Here is a 22,753-nt window from a genome sequence, read left to right as displayed (position 1 = left end):
ATGTACGTGCCTTGGATAAGTGCAGAACACAATACATATAGAGACTGAAAAAAGCCCCTGTAGAAGGGGAATAACCGTATTTATGTTTTATCACCCATAACTGCGAGGGAGAAGGAGGAGCTGTGACATCATCATATGAATATATCAAGAGTGTATGAAGGGCATCAAGAATTTGAGTTAAAGGGTTATTTATTCTGTTCTGTATCACGTAGACATAGCAGATCTGCTGGATGATCAAAGCTGTTACCTGGGAGGTGGAGGTGAGAAAGTGTCTTTATGGAGTAAAGGTGCCTAACTGAGAAATGGTGGTGTTAAAATTATCTGTTCTTACAGTTTTAGAGAAAGTTTAGGGAAAACGAATACCATTCAGGGGATAGTGATGTCTGAATTTCCACTGTAAGATGGTCTTCATTTGAAAAGATGGCTTTGAAGGTAAAAAAAAAAAAAAAAAAAAAAAAAAGAGGTTAATGGGATTCTGCCTTATAAGTGATTAGCCACTTTTTCAAGGCTTTGTTTCCTGGTGATCACAGCTAATTCCAAGGGTCAAAATGTGGTTTTGATTTTACGTTTCAGAAAATTGTTCTCATTTTTGTTTCAAATTTTCCCAAGTGACAGAAGTCTTTGGAGATACAGTCATTCCTTAGTTTAGAATAAGTCCTAAAGAAAAGGAACCCTACTCTAGCTTGCAGATTTCCCTCTCATAGTATGCCCTTCTTCACCAATCCTGCCTATATGCATTATATTAACTTGAAAAATTTGAATTAATTCAATATTCAGTACATTTTTACACATGAAAAAAATCATGATTTCATTTTAAATTGGAACATTTTGAAGTGCACCACTTCCATACATAGCTTCAATTTAGGTGTATAAAATAACGCAGTCTTCCAACTTCAATGCCATTTTAGTACTGTCCCTCTCTATGACTTAGATTTGATACAAAATGTAAGGTACAGTCGAAATTTATGAAAATTTCTCTAAGTGAATTATAACATTATATCCTTTAAGAACAAGATTAATATCTGAGGAAAATTAAAATTTTTTTTCAATCAATGTTGTAAGTGATACATTAAATGAATATTCATTGAAATGCTAGGGTTACTCAAATATGTTCATGTGCATAAAATGGCAGCTGAGAGCAAAGTTTATCTTGCCATGTAATGCAAAAGCATTTTTAAAAGCTGTATGTACTGATTACATTTATTGAAAAAGTATAAGCCTTAGGTGAAAAAAATCATGAGGTCAAGCCTAAAGGTGACAACTCTAAATTAATAACTTAATGGATGAAGAAAGTGTGGAAGCAATGCCTTTCTGAGGATAAACTATTCCTCCCATAGTAAAAATGAATATTAGTGTCTGCCTTTTTGCATCATTTTAAGCTTTTAACATAATAGGATTGCAACATTTTCTTAATGTGTTAGTGTTTTACATCTTACCCCCAAAATTAGGTACAGATTTTCTGCCTGAAAACTAAATGTGGACAGAGATCTCTAGAGCCAGTTAAAATAGGATTTAATTCTATTTTAGAAGTGATGGAGTGATGGGTCTACTTATACAGAAAAAATGCAATTTTTACCTGGGACATATTAAACAAATATTTTTTTCCAGAAACACTGTTAAAAGAAGTATACAAAACCTTATTGTAAAAGTTTTATATGTCTTGTATATAAATTTTTATTGTAACTAGTTTTGTTAGTTTATCTTGAATAAATTTTGAGCTTTATGGTGAGTCTGAAGTAATAGATTAAAATTCTATAAAAAAAAAATTACAGAAACAAATCTGTGAATTTAACATGGTAGAGAAACTTAAATTGTCAGGAAAAGCACATGTTTTTAGTCTAATTCTTAGATTGATAAGGCCAGTCAAACGTGAAAAATAAGGAACATAAATCATCACATGTGCTTAATAGCTAGTCTGTTCCAAATAATTTATAGAAAAATTACTTATTCTAAATCAAAAAGGAAAAACTAAATAAATATGACATGTACTTATTAACTGATAATTTTTCATGAACAGCTCTTGTCTTTCAGAGGTGACTCTACAGGGGGTTAGTTTCATGGATGTTTTGTTTGCATGTGAGCATAACAAAGTCTGAATTTTGATTTATCCTGTGCTAGCAGTGGTGAGATCTTTGCATCTTGAAAACGTACATATTTACATATTTTAAGAAACTAGACAAAATGCCTTTTTTAATTTACATTTTACATTCTGTAAAGTACAGTCATATGCTATAAGAACAGCATTAAGGGTACACACTCAAAGACAATCTAGGTAACTACCAGCCTGGAAATTTTTTGTAGAACTAAGAAATCAATTGTGTTATTCTTTTTTCTTGTTATTGATAAAAAATATACCATTAAAGACACATGTGAGAGTGGTGTTGATGGTTTTTTTTTAAAGTTGGAATTGAATCTAATTTATTTCTTTTTATAGCTATATTAGCTTTGCAAATATTAAGTAAAAATGCTGTGGAAAGAATGCGCATTGAATTCGAAAATACCACTTTAATTCAGCTTTTTGTTTAAATAATCATAGTTTTGATGCCAATATGAGAAGTCTGTAAAATTAGGATAAAGTATTTAAAATAAATTAATTTTATTGAGCAGTACAATTCCCATTTCTCTATTGTGTTCACATCCACCTCCCAGCCAAAACACCCTAGTTTTCAGGAGAACAAGCCAATTCTTCCTTCATCATCTGTGATGTGTAATCCAGCTGAATGATAGGCAGTTATGTCCCAATCAAGAGAGAAGAATCTTTTCTATTTTTAAGCCAATATATAACTGCTGATGCTTGACAGCACATTTTACGGCTGGTGTAGCAGACAGAGGATGAAAAGTAATTTTAAGGAAAGGACAAGGAAAGAGGACAGAGAACAGAAATTTCAGTTTGTGGCTGATACAGTAGTAATGTATTCTCATCCAAGTGAGCAGAGGAAAGCATCTTGTGAGTATATAAGGAAGGAGATTTTGCAACTGATAACTCTTCAGGACATGATACAAAGTATAAGATAAAAGTGTATGGCTTTTAACACTGATTTGTTAAGCAAAATTTTATAACATTTTAAAAATTCCACAATGAAGTGAAAGGATCAAAACCAGGAGGAACAGCTTATTTGCATCACTAAAGAGAAGTAGGACAAGACACCAGACTGGATTACAAAAGGTTGTTCAACTCTGTGGAAGAAAAAATGGTGATTTTGGTATATCATATAAACTGGAATGAAATGTGGAAGATATCTATGAAAATTTTGAACTGAAAAGTTTCTTGAATGTTCAAGTTTAATTTCCATCTAAATTGTAATTTAGTAGTCCTGTGTTTCAAATACAGAACTTCATATTCACCAATGTAATTACTGTAGATAAATAGTTGAAGAAATTGACTTCTTATTAAAGAAGAGATATAAGAATCTGTCTGGGTTTTATTTTTGTGTCATCTCCTCCCAAATTCAAGGTAACTATGCATGACACAAAGTACACAGCTTTCTATGCTTCTGTATAAGAACTATTTACAAAATAATCAGGGAAAGTAAAAAAAAAAAAAAAAAAATTAAAGTAAGCTCTCTTATAGTGATGCTGATTGAATCCGCAGTAGCTAACATATAGAAGATGTTGACTTGCCCTAACCATTAATGAAAGGTGCTTGACCCTAACTAACAAGGGCAAAAGCCTACTGACCAAGGGAGACAGAGACAGAAAATAGTGGAGATTAAATATTTGAGTAGATGAATTCTTATATGCTTCTAGTTGATCAGTTTGTTAGAGACAGAACATGATACATAAAATATCTGTCCTGGGGGACTTATCGTACCAAAAGCAAGCATTTTCACTTCATTCTTTATCTCTCCTTATGGTGAGAACTAGCCATTTCTTCCTGTTCCTTGGTTCCTGTATTTTAATCCCATCTTCTAACATTTCCTCTTTTGCAGTTTAGTTTCCTTAGAAGACTTTGGAAAGGGATTTTAGAAATAGATTTTTGGAAAACCAGGTTACTGTGTGAACCGTATCTCCCTTATTCACACAGCTGCTGTCTTTGTCAAAGAATTTAAATAGTTTTGTGTGTTGTGGCTTCTCTCCCTTTTTGTGATTCTTAGTACTTTTCTTTGAAATATATGAAAAAAATCACATCTGTAGCTTCTCAGTTTATCTCGGAGACCTGTCTAAAAATTGGCAGCACATTCTTTGCCTTTTCATTTCTTTCTACCTGAAGTTGACTTAAGTAACAGGTCACATGCTGGTTACCACCACCACACTTTCATACATGAGTTGGGCAGAGACTCTCTTGCCTAGGTGATTTGCTACTTTCCTCTTTTTCAGTTTGTTCCAAAACCCTTCCTGCTAAAACCTTGGGGGGGGGGGGAAGATTCTCTGACCATTTCCCTCAAAACAAGCTCTAGGGGTGGGTGTAGAAAGCCCCTGAATTCCACTAATAGCAAACACTACTGCAAATAATTAATTTAGATTTTCTGCTTCAGCCTTATATTACTTGGACATTTCTTTTCCACCCTGGTCATCTGTCATCCCTTCTGTGTTCAGCAGGCTACCAGCTTCAGATGTGTTAAGATTTTACCACTGCTTTTTGACGTCTTTAGCGAGTTGTCACTCAAGAGATTTTGTTCTGTATAGGTGTTCTTGGATGTTTGGGGACAGGGGGCAGCCTTGTTAATTTTCTGTTTGCATAACAGTTTGTGTTCTTTTCTATTTTCCTTAATTATACAGAACATTTTTTTCATGCATATGTTGCTTTACTTTAGTAAACCCCTTTATCCTGCTGTTTTATCATATACCCTGTGTAAGTGGAACTTTACCGTTGACATTTTCCTTTGTTCTTTCCTACCTGAATTTTATAGGCTTCTGTTGTACCCTTTCCTGCAGTTCGACTGCATTCTTGAAGGATGTGATGTCCCAAACTGTGGGCACCCTTTGATTTTCTTTTGGTCTTCAACTGAGAATTTTTATTTCAGGTTCTGGTCGATGTATTGTGTTTTGGTGTAAGGGGATTCTCCATTCTTCCAGAAGTCATCTCTCTTCTGTATACTATTTTCTTTTTCACTTTCTTTAATTGATTAAACTCAGGGTCATGCACATGCCAGAATCCTTTAGTGGACATTCAGAAGATGTCTTTATCTCAATTATGTTAATTTTTATAGATCTTAAGATACTGAGGCTATTCCAGAGACTGGAAGACTGTAATATTCTGATGGTATTAAAAAATATAATAAAAAAAATAGCAAATTGCATGCATATCAAATTAGCCTGAACAAAAGAATAAGGAAGTTAATACCAGATGTATTCAGTGAAGATTTAAAGAAAGTAATATCATTAAAGCCAGTCAGACACAGTTTTATTGGAAATAAGGTTTAGAAATAAAGTCATATATGCAGAATGAGGAGCTGTGGGAAGGAAAGCAATGTCTCTGAGAAGAGCTGCAGTCACAGCAGAAAAGGAAAACAGTAGGAGCTCCCAAGACTAATGCTGTGGTAAAACAAAACTGGTGATGTAGTTCTCTAGTGTATAATTCAGGGAAGTGTGAGTAGGAGGATTAAGGTTATTTTCATCCCATACAATATACTGACAAACAGGAATACAGAAGTTCTTGTGTATGCATTTTTTAAATGTGCTGAACAACCGTTTATACTTGCAAAAAAAAATCACATTAAATATTTGTGTTGTGGAGATCAGGCCTTATGATGAGAGTTCAGTCTCTTTTGCCTATGTGAACAAGATTAAAGATCTAATTTTATTAACGTTCAATGACAATGTTCTAAATGGAAATGGTAGAAACTTAATGCTAGATACTTAATGCTAGATCTCTTAAATCTATCAGAGGAAGTAATTACAAGATATTTTGGCCAGACTTTGAAGGAAATCTAATGGAAATCAGAAATTAAACTCTCATTTAAATGTCTTTATATGCCAGTAATTAGCCACCAGAACAAACTGCTGGTGGATATCTTCAAATCAAAACTCAGTCTATTTGGAAGATATGCTTTAGCAAAACACAGATTTCTTGACTGAAGTTGCACATCAATTCTATGTAACTGAACAGAATTTAAGTTCTGTGATGTACCAAAGTTCATATTAGGTGAACTAATTTTGATTTAATTTTGCTCGATATAATATAAAATTATAAAAATACTGTCAGTCTGATGTGGACTGCCTCCAGTTCAAAGATCTGCTTGCCTATGCTTCCTGTGGTTACTGATAATAAACACTTCCCTGTTCCTGGCCTTAATTCTAACATTTATGCAAATTCCAATTATTTAAGGGTTTCATAATTATCAGCAGAATTTCAAATCTATCCTTATAATTACATGAGCATAAATATGTGTGTGATAAATAGTCTGCTGTGGTTTCATAAATGATCTACTAAATTCAAATGAGTCTCAATGCATTTCAGCTTTTGTACATATCGTTAGCATTCCCAATCTCTCCTTTTCAGACAAGTTGATACAAAATACTGAAGGGAATCAAATCTTCTGGATTTCTCACCAATTTATCATGTAATTAAACAGGGATTTACAAGAGCTTATTGAATGTCTTTTCTGACCAAGCTTTTACTAGTCATTAATAATAGAGCTTGAGATAAGATACATAATGAATCTGATCTAATAGAACAATAGTGAGGTGCAAATGTTTTGATGCATGTATTTATCATCTTTGAGCATTTTCGGTCTCCTTAATGCCACCTTGTTTGTTATCAAAATAACTCAGAACATCTTGTCTTAAAACCTAATGAAAAATGCATTGCAGTATAAATCAATGTATGTTCAAATATCTATTTGAGCATGGATTCTTTGTAACTGAAAAGTCGGATCTGTTTAATGAATAACTTGTATTTTTGAATCTATAATGGATGAACTTTTGATAAAAAAATAGTTCAGAATAATTTTTTAGCATTGTCTTTGTTGAAGAAAAACAGTTATGAATCAATAATATTTAAAGTTATGAAACAATATGATAGCACTTTGGCAAATTTGTTTCTAGACTATTTTCATTCAATTTGTGCATATATTGATTTTGTTACTATTTTGTATCCATACAAGAAGTGATTAGATAATGTAGTTGGGTGACAGCAGTTAAATCAGTTCATGGCTTGCTTTGTCTCAATATGAACAATGTTAAAAGTCAGAATTTCTCAACGATTTAAATGTTGCTAGGATTGATCACCTCATGACATGATTTGTAAGGCTTTTTTTTCTTTTTAACATAGGAGGAAGTTCTTCAAATTGCAAAGTGTGGTTCTCCTTAAAGATTAACAGCATGCCTGCAGCTCCAGAAAGAAAGATAGATGTGAAATGCAGAGCTATGGTAAGATTACTCTAAATGTTTAATTTTGTTCTACTGCATTAGAAGAAAACCATAATTTTTATTGTTTGTCTGCTATCACAGAGGATTAATCAATTTTGTTAAGTGACCACACACAATCACTGTTTAAATAATAAAACTCAATACTTAGACGTAATTTAAGCTCATTCATATGAACTAAAATGAATGATTGAAAAAAAAAATCTTCTTTATCTTATTTGAATAATTACATTTTTATTCTGCTGACATCTACTTCTAATTTTGGATCTCAGATAAGTTTAAATTCTATAAAAACTTCAAGCAGTTTCTCTACAATCCATGACAGAATAAGTCTTTTTTGGTACCCTCCTTCCTTATGCATGCCAAATTATTATTGCCATTTAGATTTCATTAATCATTGTAATGTATTTAATCATATTTGCATTACTAGATAAATATATACTTTCACTCTGAAAAATTAATGTTAGCTGTTTTAGAAGAATGATTGCATCGTATTAAGTTGTATGTTTTAAATCACTTATGTATGTAAAGCTAAAATAATTGTTTACTATGTTTGCTTAATTGATATTGGTTTTATTCTCCAAAGATTTGTAATTGTATTTATCTTTGAATTATACATTGTAAGGGTTTTATTTTCAGAGCTAACATTTTTCTTATCTTCTGTAAGTGGATATTTGCTTTATCATCTAGATGTCCTGCTTTCTGCATGAATTGTAAGCAGCTAAGAAATGCTGACTTTAATAGCGAATGCTGGTGGCAGGTTCTGTGAATAGAAATGTCTGGTACAGTATTTTGCTGCAGGAATAGTTTTGTGACTAAAAATGTGATGCAACTACTAAGGGACTACCTCTTCCAGTAACAGATGCTGGGAAGGGAGAAGAGCTTCTGTTGATTTTACATGTCAGCATGTGTTTATGTGAGGGAAAAAATCCAAACCAGTAATATTTGAAATATCATTATTCATATGTCCCTTCTGGATTGTTCTTCTTACCTTGAAGTGCTGATTGTGACCTTCTGTAGGGCTGAGAAACAGATAATGATGTTTTAAAACCTTGATGTTAGGTGAGCATGGTGGTAGGGAGATGTCTGGTGCCAGTACAAAACAAAAAAGCTAGGCTAAAAGAATTTGTAATTTAAGACCTTGAAAGGAATAGTGTAGGTTTTTCTCTTACAGGATTATGCATTGTCTTGTATCATTTTCTGATCTGAAAATACTGTTAAAATGGTAAAAGGAAAAGCTAGATTTAAAGTATATTATTGAATCCTAGTGTATAATAAATCAAGGTGCATTTTAATTCTGCCTATAATTTTAAATTTAATTTAATAATGAAAACTTACAAAGACACAGTAAAATCCAACACACTTTTGCAATGTATGGGGCATTAGCATTCTGGACCTGAATGGGGGTAATTCCTTTTTAGGAGGATGAAGGAAGTAAAGATGTAGCTATATTGATTCTTAAAATCTCTATGGAAAATGTAATAAAAACCATTTTTATTGATTAATTTTGAAGATGACAAAAAGATTTTTGACTAACAGATAATACATGTGGTTAGTATTACAGAATTACTATTACTGAATTGACTAGTTACATGCCAAGCAGCTAATTTTGAAATGGGAATGATTTCTGTCTCAAATGTAAGTGACTGGGATTATCCTAATGTCTTACTACAGACTGTCAGTGTGACACTGGTAAAAAGAACTAATACAGTCCTTTATTGATAGAGAATGGTCAAATGGAAGCAGAAAGCAAATAATGCTGGGGGTACTGCTATTAGAATGTTCACAGATCTGGTTCTCAGAGATTAAGAATTGTGTAGCAATACTGGAAGAAAGTCAAAGAAATCCACTAAAAGCATGGGGGGTTCTAGAAAAGCAGGTGTTGTCATTTGGATGCTTAAGTATCTCTATCAATTTAGTTTGCCAAAGAAAAAATGGAGAAGGAATCTCATCATTCATGTTGGTCATCAGAACTGAGTTCATCATGTATCAAGAGCTAGCAGCCAAAAATTCAAATCTGAGAAATACTTAATTTCATGTGGGATGTCGTAGTAATGAGAAATAAAACATTGGAAGATCTTACTGGTGAAAACAGTAGACAAAGTCTTGTAAAGCTGAAGACTTGAAATTGCTTCAAAAGCTGATAAATTTTAAAAAAGCATAGACACCTGGTACATCTGCTACATCGGTGAGTCAGATTCAATGAATGCATTGATCTCTTTGAGACCTCAGTCTGTCTTCTTCCTTTCTGGCTCTTGGAAAGAAAAGGTTTGGCAACATTAATTTAAAAATACTAATAACACTGCTTTTGGACAGTAGTTAATAGCTCTATCTCATATTAAAATGCAATGCAAATTTATCCTCAATGTGTCAAAATTATTTTTCTGTCTTACACAACTGATCAGATTTCTGAAACATCAGAAATTGGCTACAGCAGAGGTAAAGTGGGCAGGACAGCGTTTTGAAATGAGGAAGGTGTATATTAAGGTCTTGCTTTTCTTAATGGTAGACATGTAGGCACAGTGACTACCAGCCTACAGACAGCGAGGGAGTGTCCAGAGAGGGGAGGTCTGGTGGGCATCCAAGGAAGAGTATGGGATCATCCTGACATATGTCACCTGGGCATCACGAGTGACATTAACAAGACTTCAATGAATATATTTACTTGCAGATTCCGGTTTTGTGTTTGCCATTTGGAAATGCTTTATGCTAATTCAGCCTTTTGTAATTCAATAAACTTATTGCCCATGACAGGATGATACCATATGAAAAAAGGTGGCAAGAGTTTGTAACAGAATTTGTAACTATAGATAATTTGACCCTTATGTATGGCCTGAGGCAGTGGCCATCCGCTGATGTTGCAAAAGAAATCTTCTGTGAAAGAGTGCGGAGAATTTTGAAGAAACAAGTAGGTCTACCTGGCAGCCGTATGCAACTGACTGTAGTTCAGGTCTTGGAGACAGGAGAGTTTCTTCTGCTTTCAGTGCACAAAATCATCTAAAAGGAAGTACCACAGTTACAGTTCTGTCTGTACTGCCTGCCCCTAAACTTCTATGACTTTAATAAAACATTGTGTCACCATCCTTGTTTAATTTGTTCAGGATTTTCTGTGCTAAGTAGTTTTGCGTGTGTTTTCATCTGTCTTTCTTATAGTAAATAATTCTGACTAGATTATTGATCTTGAATTGGAACAGCACAGGATTTTCCAGTTACATTTATCTTTGTTTTGCACTGTTAATTCAGTGGTTTACTATCCTTAAGATGCAAAATTTCAGTCTCAAAAGGTATCTGAAGGTACAAAAAGTTATCTGAAACACTTAGAAATAATTTGGTTTAACTCATATTTTTAATAAAATATAATAAATTTGCATTTTTACATTGATGAGACCAATCTCACTACATATCACTTTTGGATGTGATCTTTCTCTCAACCTAAAATTCAAAATGACGTTGACTAAATAAATGGATGAAACCCAGTTTTATGCTGCTCAAGTTTTGTTAAAACTCTTTTGGCTTCTTATGGCTGAAAGCATTTAAGCTTCTCATTTGCTAATAAACTAGAATATGATTAGGCTATTTAATGGAAATAAAAATACTGAATAAGTGTGCCATATTGAAAAAGCCATTATTTTTAAGCTTTAATGTAATTTCAGTTAGTTTAGGCAATGTATATCCGTAAAAGAAATATCCTTTTTTTGAATAGAATGCTTGAAAGGGGTTCTCTGTCTGGATGAAAATGTCATTTTTTCAGTAGCCAGAAATTTACCTCCTCTTCAAGAGAAATCTACTTTTGTTTTCCTCCCTCCAATAACAGCTAAAACAATAGGGAAAATATGAATATGGAGAATTATACTATTTTTTGGCCTTTCTCAACTTTATATATATTTTATATATATACACATAAATTTATAAGTTATATTAAAATATACAAAGGAAATGAGCTGTGCTAAGGGTAAATTTTCTGGATCAAGTAGAATATCTACTAAATTAATTTAAAAATAAGAGTAGTAGAATGGCAAGTCCAATAAATAAAAGATTATGATTCCTTAAAATTCAACTTTTCATCTGTTATCCATGCTTGCTGGCAGCAGAATCACTGTAATTTAGGATCAGAATTTAACTTTTAGACTAGTTCATCCAGCTGTAAATAGTAAGTTTAGTAAGAATTCCATCCTGTCCCAGATACAGCACCATTAAAATGAGAACTTTAGTCTAACCAGAAGTTTAGAGTCAAATCCTATTGTAGTCCTGGGTTTCTGGGAAACGGATGAATAAACATTTGAGTAAAAACTCAGAATTTGACCCATAAACTGAAAGAAGTGGCTTTTAATTTTAAAAGATTTTTTTTTTCCCCTCTTTTTTTAACATAGAAACCCAGTAATTCCTCTAATTTGAAACACATCTGTCTCTAAATTGAATTAGGGTTAATTTTTTTGTTTCCTTATGTGGCCACTAGAATGCCATCTGCAGATAATATGCTATGATAAAGTACTTTAAGGGTCAATACAGTGTTTGAATAATAAAAATATTTTAATATTTTTCTTTTATATATATATGTCTGTTCATTTTTTCTGCCAAGAAAATTATATTTAAAAAGAAAAAATTGCCTCAAATTTTGCCCTTAATAGTGCTAATACTGTTTTACGTTGTTACATTCAGATTTTCTGGGACAGTAAACCACTTCCACTTCTCAGCTTTTCTCCTAAGACCATCAGTATTCAAGGTATTGCCTGTGTTTGATAAACACATGGTGCCAATATTTTGCAGGTAGCAGAATCAAGTATTAAGTTTCATCATGTTAATTCCACATGCCTGTATTTCTAAGCAAGGGCTTGATCACCATCCGTTTCTTCAATTTTCAGTTGATCTTCTTTAAGATAATTTTATTTCTCTTTTTTCTCCCCAGGTTTTTTTGTGGGGAGGAAGATTGTGGATTTTTTTTTAATTTTTTTTTGTCTTCCAACCTAGACAGTTTGGTACATGATTTCAGATTACATTTGAAATCAGTTTAAAATGAATGGGGATATTATGAAGCAGAGTAGTCACATATAAACCACACTTGTACTTTCTGGTGAGACAGATACACTACTTGGAAGTCTGTTGAATAGATGACAAGTAGTGTTCTAAATTCAGACCCTCATATAAATTCTGAATAACACTGAATAGTCACAGCCTCATTAGTCGTCTTTTAGCCAATAAAAGGGTAAGTGTTCAGTTGTCCTTCCTCTAAAATTTTTGCTGGGATGTCTGAAATTCACTGGGCTCTCTGAAACTCTGAACTCGCTGAGCTGTCTAGGCACAGCCTATAAATAATTCAACAGAGCAGTTCAGACCAAGGTGTGGACCGATGGTATGAACCCTGGACTTGTCTCCAGGGGTTGTTGGAAATGTCAAGGGAAAAAGCAAGAATATGTACGTATAGTATGATACATTCTCCGATTTTAAGGGTTTTCTGTTCAGGTTTTTTTCTTAACTGCCAGGTCTGTCCTTAAATTTAATGTATATGTTTAATATCCATGACTTCCTTTAACTTTAAATTTGTAGTGTTACTTTCTTTCAAAAAGGAAAAAAAACCAAACTTGATCAAATATACTGAAAGGAAGAAAATAATGTGGATTTTAACAGTGTTTGTCCTCTAACTGCCTCATTTGATGCACTTTGAAGTGTGGCTATCAAAACCAAGCTTTCAAAACTTAGCTCTGCCACTTAGCATTTTTGATTTCTTATATCAATAAGTCAAAGCAATGATGAGATAATTGAGCAATATCTTAAGAGTAGAAATTTTAATACGTTATAAAATTCAGTGACACATTAAAAAAATTAGATTTCCGTTGATGACATTTAAAAATATTAGGTGAAAAGTAACAAGACTTGCTAAATTGCATTGACCTTTCAAAGTGATTCATAGCACATCAGCTCTTTATATCAAAAGTCATTCTATGACAAAATTCCTTGATCCCAGTACGTGACCATATCAACCATTTAAATGAAATCTTAGGAGTGGTGTTAGGATGACCTCATTATATGTCCCACTCTCAAGAATCAAGCAGGCTGTTTTACTCATAACCTGCAATTGCTATTAGGATGTATTGCAATGAATATTGAATTGTGAAGCTCTGATTGTAAAACAAACAAAATATATTTATCTTTTTTTCTTGTAGAAGAATTTGTCAAGTAAGACTATAGCTTGAAGAAAGGAGCGTAACTCTTACATGACGTTTGCTCAGTTCTTCATTTTTTCCTATCTTGTCTGTTCATGGCAAACATTCATAGTTAAAAGTAGTGTTGTTCTGCTCAATGTGTAGGAAGCTGTAAGAAGTAATATAGATATTTCCCAGCATGGGAATGAAGATTCTAATGGCCAAGACCTAAGTGTAGCTCATAATGCAAAGACTGGTAGGGTGAAGTAGTGTGAGAAGGATTTAGTTTTAATAGGTAGATCTCCCATCCCCTCCTATTCCTAACTTTTTTTCCTAAGTATTAAAAAGAAGACAGTGAGACTAAGCAGTGGGTGACATTCTGAACTGGGTCTGGTTTAGCGAAGTTTCATTTTGTGGAATAATGGTACTTCAATTTTCTTATAGGTAGTCTTTATCTTTTTTGTGTTCAGAACACTTTAGCTATGTCTTCTAAATAATTAAGGGTTTGTCTTTGAATTCTTAAAACACTAATTAATTGTTATAAACATTTATGTAACTAGAAAAGAATGATACTTTGTCTTATTTGTGTGAAAAATAGTTTATACACTGTACATAATAGTGGTAATAATTTCACATACAGAATGGTGAAGAGGTTTGGAATCTTCAAGAAGCTAGTATTTTTCAGTGGATTACTATGTAGTGTAAATGCATCTTGCATTTTCTTTGAGTGATTCATTTTTTTTTATATATATCATACACATGAGAATGTCCACAGAATAGCTCAAAAATCCTGAGAAGATAAACTAGTTCTCTAATCAAGAATGTCTCCTATATTGTTATGTTCTGATTAAATAGATGGATTAATCAAGATTCACGATATATTTTATCTAGTAAGTGGTCTTTAAGAAATACATGATAGCCAGTTAAGTATATTTTTCAATCTTCTATTAAATGAAAATAACATCTTCCTGCTTTTATATCTAGTACTTGTGTTAAATCTCATTGTACTGTGAACCATGTAGAGTTTGTGTCTTCTGACAATAGTGATAATTTTTATTTTGCCTGAATATCTAGTGTTTTGACTACAACCATATATTGTATTTCTTTGAGAAACAAGACAATATACTCATTTTGTGAACACATCAACCAGATTATAAAGTGTTTCAATAATTCATGTTGTAAACCCTATAGTTTACTGGTCTGGATATTTTTTTCTAATCCAGACCCTGAACTCTCTGAAATCCACTTATCACAATTCCAGAAATGATATGAAGCTTACTGCAAGGGAGGGGGATTAGCCAGATGCAGGTTTATTTTCTAAGCCCCATATATATAGGTAGAAATTAGATCAATTGGTGAAACCTGGAAAGGTTGTAAGGATGCATTCCAGTTGTGAAGGATTCTTGCCCACCTTGATCGATAAAGCTTGGTAAACAGGGGGAACCTTACAACTGCTTAGAGGATAAAGCTCTTTTTAGAGGAGGGATATTATCAAGTATTGTTAATACTGAAATAACCCAGTCAGTCCTAATTCTGCTTATAATGAACACCTCCAACCTTACCTTACAACTTCATCAGCCACTGCCCATCTTCAAACTCTATTTCTGCCCGCTGTCATAATGAAAGCAATCAATCTAAATTCTAAGTACATATGTCTTGTTTCAGTGTCCTTTGCCTTTCAGTCCAGCCTGAGAACCAGTTCTGGTAGTTGGCACTGCTGCCCTATAGAGAACATTTCCCCGCAGTCATTAAAAACTCCATCAACTGTGCTGCTTGTAGAAACATTTCCATGGCGCTGTTCTGAAAATATTTCCAGTAAAGAAATATTGGGTTTGTGAGGCCTCATTACCTATTCTATAATTTTGAAAAAGTCCTCCTTTGTTCTGCATGATGTAAGGGAGATTGATGTTGAAAACTTTTCAGCTTTGGCCTTCCCTTCCACCAGATTGCATTTCAACCTGACAAAGATTGTCAACTCTATTAAAAGAGATATCATGATTTGAACTCGGACAATTCCCAAACACCTTGCAGCTGATCACTCACCCTTCCCCTCCTGGTGAATCAGAGAAGGAGAATGAAGTAACACAAGGGAAACTCGTGGGTTGAGATAAAAAAACAAACAAACAAACAAAAAACCAAAACCAGAACAAACAGTTTAGTGAATGTAATTAACTGAAACAATAATGGAAAGTTCAAACGAGTAATGTACAATGCAATTACTCATCACCCATAGACCAATACGCAGCCCGCCCCGGCCAGTGATCCCAACAGAATGAAGATCCCACTGTCACAGACTGGAAGTGAGGGAGAACCCGCCTCCTTTATAAACTGAGTATCACGTCACATGATATGAGTGGCCAGTCTAGGCCCAGCACTTTGGCTGTGCTGTCTCCCAGTTCAAGAAAATTAATTCTATCCAAGCTGAAATCAGGACAAGAGATCAGCTAAAAGCTAGTTCACAGAAAAAGGAAGAAAGTACCCTCTGTGATCATTGTCTGCCCAGAATTTTCTTCCTGTTTTTTCATGAAAGCATTAGTGTATTTTCATTTCATTCTGTCTTGTCTGGTCCAGCCTCTGACAATCTAATGAATCTCAAAGGCAAAGAAAACAAGTCTGCAACAGTAGAGATGGTACAGGATACAGAAGTGTACTTTCAAATGTAAATTTTAGTTTAAAAATAATTCTCAAGTATATTTCAGTCATTCTGTGGGTTTTACTCTTAGTGACTTCTACATAGCAGACTATATCAGACTGTTGTTCGTCAGTAACTGACAGCCTTTCAAATTAATTACAAATTCTAAAACTCTGGCTGTGTCTTTTTTCTCATATATGATTACAAGAAAAGTTCTGTAATACATCATGTGGGACTATAATTTCTGTTGATCATGAGAATGTCCTTTTCCTATCCTAAAATCCTACTCTCTTCTTTGGATGGTAGACTGAGAAGGAAGGATAGATAGCAGCATGGGATTCCTACTAGTCTTACTGCTAGGTTGACTCCTCAAACTCTTCTCACCCAACTCCAGAAATTATTTTGACTTCTAATGAATTTATAAGCTGTAGATCAGAAGTGGCACCCTTGCCAACTCAGTGATGTTTTTTCTTCTCAGAGGATATATTCCCCTCAAAATTCATGGCAGATATTTTGCACTTGAAAATCATGCTTTGGAGATGGTAGAGGTAGAAACCATCTATGGGAGACTTCAGTCTGTTTTAAATCCTTAACTGTTTTACAGAGTCACAGCAGTAAGAGATGACACAAAAGATGTGTTAATTTTCTATAGATCATGCCTCTTCCCTGACACCTCTACTTCTTTTGTTTAATTACTTGAAGGAAACCCACAAGGAAAGATACATCTGTCTTAGCCTTTCAGTTCACAGCAACAGCGTGTTTTTCGAGTATCTCTCCTGATCTTCCCCACTTACTGCACTTTTATTTATATTGCACAGCAGTCCTGGAGTGCATGAAATGCATCTCTTTTGGGTGTAACAACTGGAGAATATTTTCCAGATGTACGCCTAATGTTCTTCAACCATTAATGGGTATTTAAGTTCATGGGAGAGAAATAGAACTACTCATAAGCAAAACATTCATGGGTTCTTGTACTGTGTAGATGCTGGGTCCTCACCACCAACCATTTTGCTTTACATGCCTACTCCTTTTGTATCTCACTAAATGCTAATATAGACAGATCATAGCACCCAAATTTTTGTAACTCTTCCTCTGAAAAAGGACTGCATCCTGTTTATTCTAACAGGAATATGCATTTTGTGGGAAAAGCATTGTCAACAGACAAGTATAAGGTAGAGAGCTTGTTACAAATACAGCCAGTGTTAAACTAGATCCAACTTAGAATTTAAATTATGTGTGTCTCCTTTATTATTTTTTATTATTTATTTAATTAAAAGTAAAAAGCATATAATTAAGAATATTTTGTAGTTATGTAATTTGGCAGTTGAAGACAGTGACACACTGTTTTCATAGCTGTGGTACTTAATTTTTCATAAATCCTAAAATAAATTGTAATCTGAATATTTTTATACATGGCTGATACTTGGATCATGTTCTCAGAAAGTGAGTAACGTGAAGTTATGAATCATGCCCTAAGACCAATTTTTAGAATATGCTTTTATAACAATTGGTAGCATGAAAAGTAACATTCTGTAAAGAGCCATGGCAACATGGTTTGTGGAAGAAAAACAAATCTGGGAAGGTGATAATTATTAATCACTCTAACTAAAAGCAGTTTGGCAAATAATTCAGACCAGAACATTTTTGTATAGCTCACTACCAAAAAAAAAAAAAAAAAGATTAAAGAATAAAAGAAAAAGGAGTTATTAAAAGAAAGATAAATTATTAGAAATAATAGAATGAGAGTGAAAAATTCTGATAAATATATTGCATTTGCTAACTCCCTCCTCTCTTCCCTACAGATGCATGAATCAGTTCTATGATATAACATAAGGAAGCTAATGTAGATCACAAAATGACAGCTGAGCTGTCAGTAACTGCCATTTAACAAAAATGTAAGGTTAGATCTAAACCAAGTAATTAGAGAGGTGTTTCATCTATGCTAGATGTGTGGTCATATATATGAAAAATAACTGTCAAGTGAAGAAAGTGATTAGCATTGTATAATTAAACTGCGATGTCCCTTAGTCCATAACTGCTGTTGCTAGTCCTGTGGTTCATGCATCAAAATAAGAAGGGTTTTGCTCAACCATTAAACACAGCAAGTCCACAGGACAAGGTTGTTTGTTTTTTTTTTTAATTTGGTCATCGATGGTATCTGGAGTACAAATTGTATAGCTTAGTGAATTAGCTATTAAAGTAACATCACTGAAAGAAAAAATATTTGAACTCTCTTCCCTGGATATATGTCTGTACTGATTGTCTTTCTAATCAGTGGAACTTGTGCTAAATTTTCATGTCAAGACAAAACATGGTTGTATATATACTCTGTAGAGTTGGAGGTTTTTTGTTGTGCTTTTCTGTTTTGTTGTTTTTTGTTGGTTTTTTTTTTTTTTTTTAATAACTAGGAGAGGAACATGATAGAGAACAGTGAGAGTTTCTTAAAAAGATATAGTTATTTTAAGCATAAATTTTCAAACTGTGTTTGGAATTTATCTGCAGAGGTATAACCTTTAAACCTGTCTGGCCATTTTTCTGAGTTGCCAAGAAAATTGGTGGTACTGTCACTGGTTTACAAAGACAAAGGAAGAAGGGATCTTTATTATTCATTCTGTTGCTGTGAATTTTGTCCATCTATGTAACAGGAAGCTTAAGACTTATTGGCAGGGATACTACTTAAGACTTTTCCTTAAGACTAATTTGGCAGGGGTACTACTGCTCTCACAAAATGTAGCGATACCCTTGCTTTTCTGAAATAATATTGTTGTGTCCCTGTGATCAAAATACTATTTTAAAATGTCAGAGTGAAATTCAAATACTATTTTATAGTTGTGCATCTCTAGAACATGGGTTGAAGCAGCTAGCTGTTCTTTCCTGCTGGATTTCTATGGATAATATGCTTCTGAAACAGTAAATTATAATTAAATGGTATAATTACAACGAGCAACAAGTTTATCCACACATACAAACATTCTCAAACAACATTTGAATCAAGAAATTCAAGTAAGTATATAAAACTAGTTGATTAAGGATTTGGTCTGAAAACAGATTCTGTGTTGAAATTTGTAAAATGCTGTTAATTCTGGAATTACTTGCTTTAAATTATACAATTTTAGATTATATTTTTACTTTAGGCTAAAACCCTACCTATTTTAGATGGTTTGGCCTAATTGAAACAGGAATGCAGATCTTTCCTCCTCTATTTGAATCATGTAAGGAATGACTATGTAGTTGTGACAATATGAACATATCTCTGGCACTTGCTTAATCATCATCTTCACTAGAAAGGAGGAACCAGTGTCTGTTACTGTCTGAAGTAACTGTTCATCAGCCTTTTTAAAACAAATTTGCTGCTTGATTTAAATTCCTGGTAAAACCGTATACAAAAATCATTGCAACTGAAACCTTAGATAACTAGAGAGAAGGTAAAGTCTAGGTGAGCGTAGAGACTACATTAGTTTAATCTCTAGAACCAGTTGTATAAAAGTAACCTAAAGGTCATACAATTGGTTCCCTGCAGCAGATATTTCTACTGAACAAATTCTAGCTAAAGTTACTTGAGAGAAATGTGAAGTAAAAATTAACACTACTCATTTCACATGGAAAGAGATAGTGAAGTCAGTAATTATTAATTTATATATTTATCTGCAATTTAGAAAGAATACTTTACAAAGAATTTTAACAGTTCAAAGGAACCATCTGAGAAAGCAGGAAGCTTCCAAAAGCCAAATTACAGTTTGTTCATGAATATTTGCTGTTCATTAAATAACACTTCCAGTTATTATGAGTTGTTTGTATCTTTGCAGATATTTTTAGTTCTAAATGCAGAGAAAACAACTGTATTTTTTACTTTTACCAGTTGGTAATTATTAAATATCTTCAGTAATTGATAACATTGCAACAATTTACAATTTAAAAAAAAAATATTTTTTGGTCACTCTTTTATTTGGTGTTTATGTGGACTTCCAACGGGGAACAGTAGTACAGAGGCTGAACTTAGGCTGATAAATTCAGGTTCATTATCTCAGATTGTTTAGAAAAATGGACTGTAACAGTTAATTTGCCTTGCAAATATTGTAATGGATTTATTCAGTTTGTATGTAGAGGTCAAGTAGTAAGCTGATTCTTAAGTTTTTATGTAAAATGTCTAAAAGGCTGGAAGTTATTGCTTTGAGCACACTTAAACAGTTGTCTATTTCATGGAGAAAACTCCAAGTGTATATTGGTGGTTCACTGAGTCAAGAGACTTTCTAATCCATCTGGATATTTGAAAAATTGTATTGGCTGTCTTGAGAGGAAATACCTAATATGTGAGCTCCAAGCAGGATCTGTACGGCAGGAGATAAGCCAGCGGGGAAGGTCTGTTTTGAACAGAGAATTATTACTTTCTGTTTTAATAAAACCAAATGCCTGGAAGGGATTGAGTTTGGTTTCCACATAAGTGCAAAGACAAAAGTTTTGTGTATTCTCTTCCAAATCTTTCTCTCTCTCTCTCTCTCTCTCTCGTCCTTGAGAGCCACATGAGGACTCAAAAGTTGGTAATGTAACTCTGAAACATATGCTGCCCGCCCTCACTTCCATGAGAGTTGTTCTTGTTGAGTTGAAACTTGTGCCACTGTTGTAATTTGTAATGGCTCCCATGTCTGTGCCACTAGTGCACTGCTTCTGCACTCTTCAGTGTTGGTTTTAAAAGATGACTGTTACAGTCTTCACACTTAGAAAGATGTTTACATGCAGATCTAAGAATAGGCAGGGTGTTTCCATTACTGGTTCCAGCTCTTTCCAACCTTCAAACCTCCTCATTTTTTCAGTCCAGAAAAACGAATGCAACAGTCTGTGTGATCCGTACACAGCAGATGGTGACTGTAGGATGAATATAACAACTGAGAAACACTTCATTGATATTTAACCAAGTTTTAAAATTGAAACCTCACGAGGATGCCTTTTACTCTATTAAAGATATAGCATGAAATAATGGCTCATGTCCAGATACATGGATATGCCAAAAAATTTATATTTCAGGTGGTTGTAATACCAGTCCTTTCCCTGACAAGTACTCAAAACTCAGCACAAAGGAATATGGAAAGGTCAGTATTTAAAGGGCTTTATATTGTTATAAATTCATGGTTCTCTGATAAACACTTTCTTCCACATCTTTTCCATACCAACCCGTATAGAGGGAGAGGCTGCTTTCTGGGTGACAACAGAACCAGTTGAACTGCATAGACACACCCAGAGAAGTACAAGGGTGGGCCTTGGTTCAGACTGCTCTAATTTTAGCTCTTTCAGAGGTTCTAGGAACAGATATCTGTCAATAATTATATATATTCTGATGTTAATCTTGTCAATAAACATTGTTTCTGATACAGTGAGCTTACATTACTTTTTCAAAGTAAATACTAAGGGAATGTATGGGACAAATTGCTAATACAGATACCTCTAGTATGTAACATATGGAATACAAAATCAATAATGCAGCATTTGTTGCTGTATGTGGGAGTAATCTGTGAGAAAACTTCAAGGACTTTTAACTTCACTTGCCACAACAACTAAGAATGAGGATGTTTACTTTTCTTTTAAGTCATAGTAAGGCATAAAACTAGATAACTTATAGAGAATATTCTTTCAGATTTATATACATTTATGTTTTCAGGAAAGCTTTCAGGACATTTAAGAAATTTTCTCTGCATTGTAATACTGATACTCTCTGACTCCTGAGACTGCAGAGATATGCCAAAAATAAAAGTTGGATTTAAAAAAACCAAGCGTCTAGGATATGGGAGAGGAAGGTTTTCATCCGAGGCATTTTACCTGTCAATATTAACCTATTTGTACTTTTCTACTCAGAAAATTCAGAAGAAAAAGTTATTCTCAGTAAAAACCCTGACATTTTCAGTTTTGTTCTGGAATTATCTCTACCTCTATATGTTTTATGCCAGTGAAAATTATGGTATCAGTCTTTTAAATTGCAAAGAAACATGCTTTCTTAAAAATATCTTTTTAGACCTACAGAATAAGAGAGTTACAGGAAGAGCAAGATCTAAGTCAGTTAATTAACATTTTATCTCTGCTGATTGAGTAACTTGATGCTAGGTGGTGTAGCTGAGATTTAAATTATCTTAGTATGCTCATAAAAATTCAATAAAATGAAATATTATTAGAGTTGGTTACTAGTTTTAAAACGTAAAGAAGTACTTTTAGTTAGCTCAGACCAGCATGAGCTGGAAATGGGGGCACATAGTAGAGTATTTGCTTCCACATGTGTAGCAGGAGTCTAATTAAAGGTGATGGAAGTATTGTAATAATTAGTCATTACTACTATTCTACTATAGTACCCTTAGGTTTTTACCAAGTACTTCTGAAAGTCTTGGAAGCGCTGGAATATGTGCAGTGCGAGTCACTGCCTTTTCCTGATCAGTTCTGAGCAAGCTGATACCTCAGCATTTCACTGATGTAGTGTTAATCATGTTTGTAGTTTCATGCCACAGGAGCTTTCTAACATCACCACATCAAATTTTCAATCCAGGACAGTATGCCCATGGTGTAAATGTCAGTTTCAATGTCCAACAGGGTAAAATAAGTGTTATTAGAACAGGTTCCTGGAAGTAATTATGTTGTTTCAGTTGCTGACTCTATTATGAATACTCAGAAATCATCAGCACCCACCACGCTT

At 33.7% G+C, this 22,753-nt stretch overlaps 1 protein-coding gene across 1 annotated transcript in view; it reads left to right on the top strand.

Moving 5' to 3' along the window:
* The window catches only part of CFAP47 (cilia and flagella associated protein 47), a 338,064-nt gene that overhangs the window by 214,243 nt on the left and 101,068 nt on the right, over nucleotides 1–22,753 (top strand). The window contains exon 51 of the mRNA XM_026846341.1: nucleotides 7,214–7,311. Within this exon, the coding sequence (XP_026702142.1) occupies nucleotides 7,214–7,311 (98 nt within the window). The remainder of the gene's footprint in view (nucleotides 1–7,213; nucleotides 7,312–22,753) is intronic.

Source organism: Athene cunicularia (genome assembly GCF_003259725.1).
Source record: "Athene cunicularia isolate RWA chromosome 1 unlocalized genomic scaffold, athCun1 chr1_part1, whole genome shotgun sequence".
Taxonomy (NCBI): domain Eukaryota; kingdom Metazoa; phylum Chordata; class Aves; order Strigiformes; family Strigidae; genus Athene; species Athene cunicularia.
The sequence above is the reverse complement of the archived record's forward strand: the minus strand, read 5'-3'. Positions and strand labels throughout refer to the sequence as shown.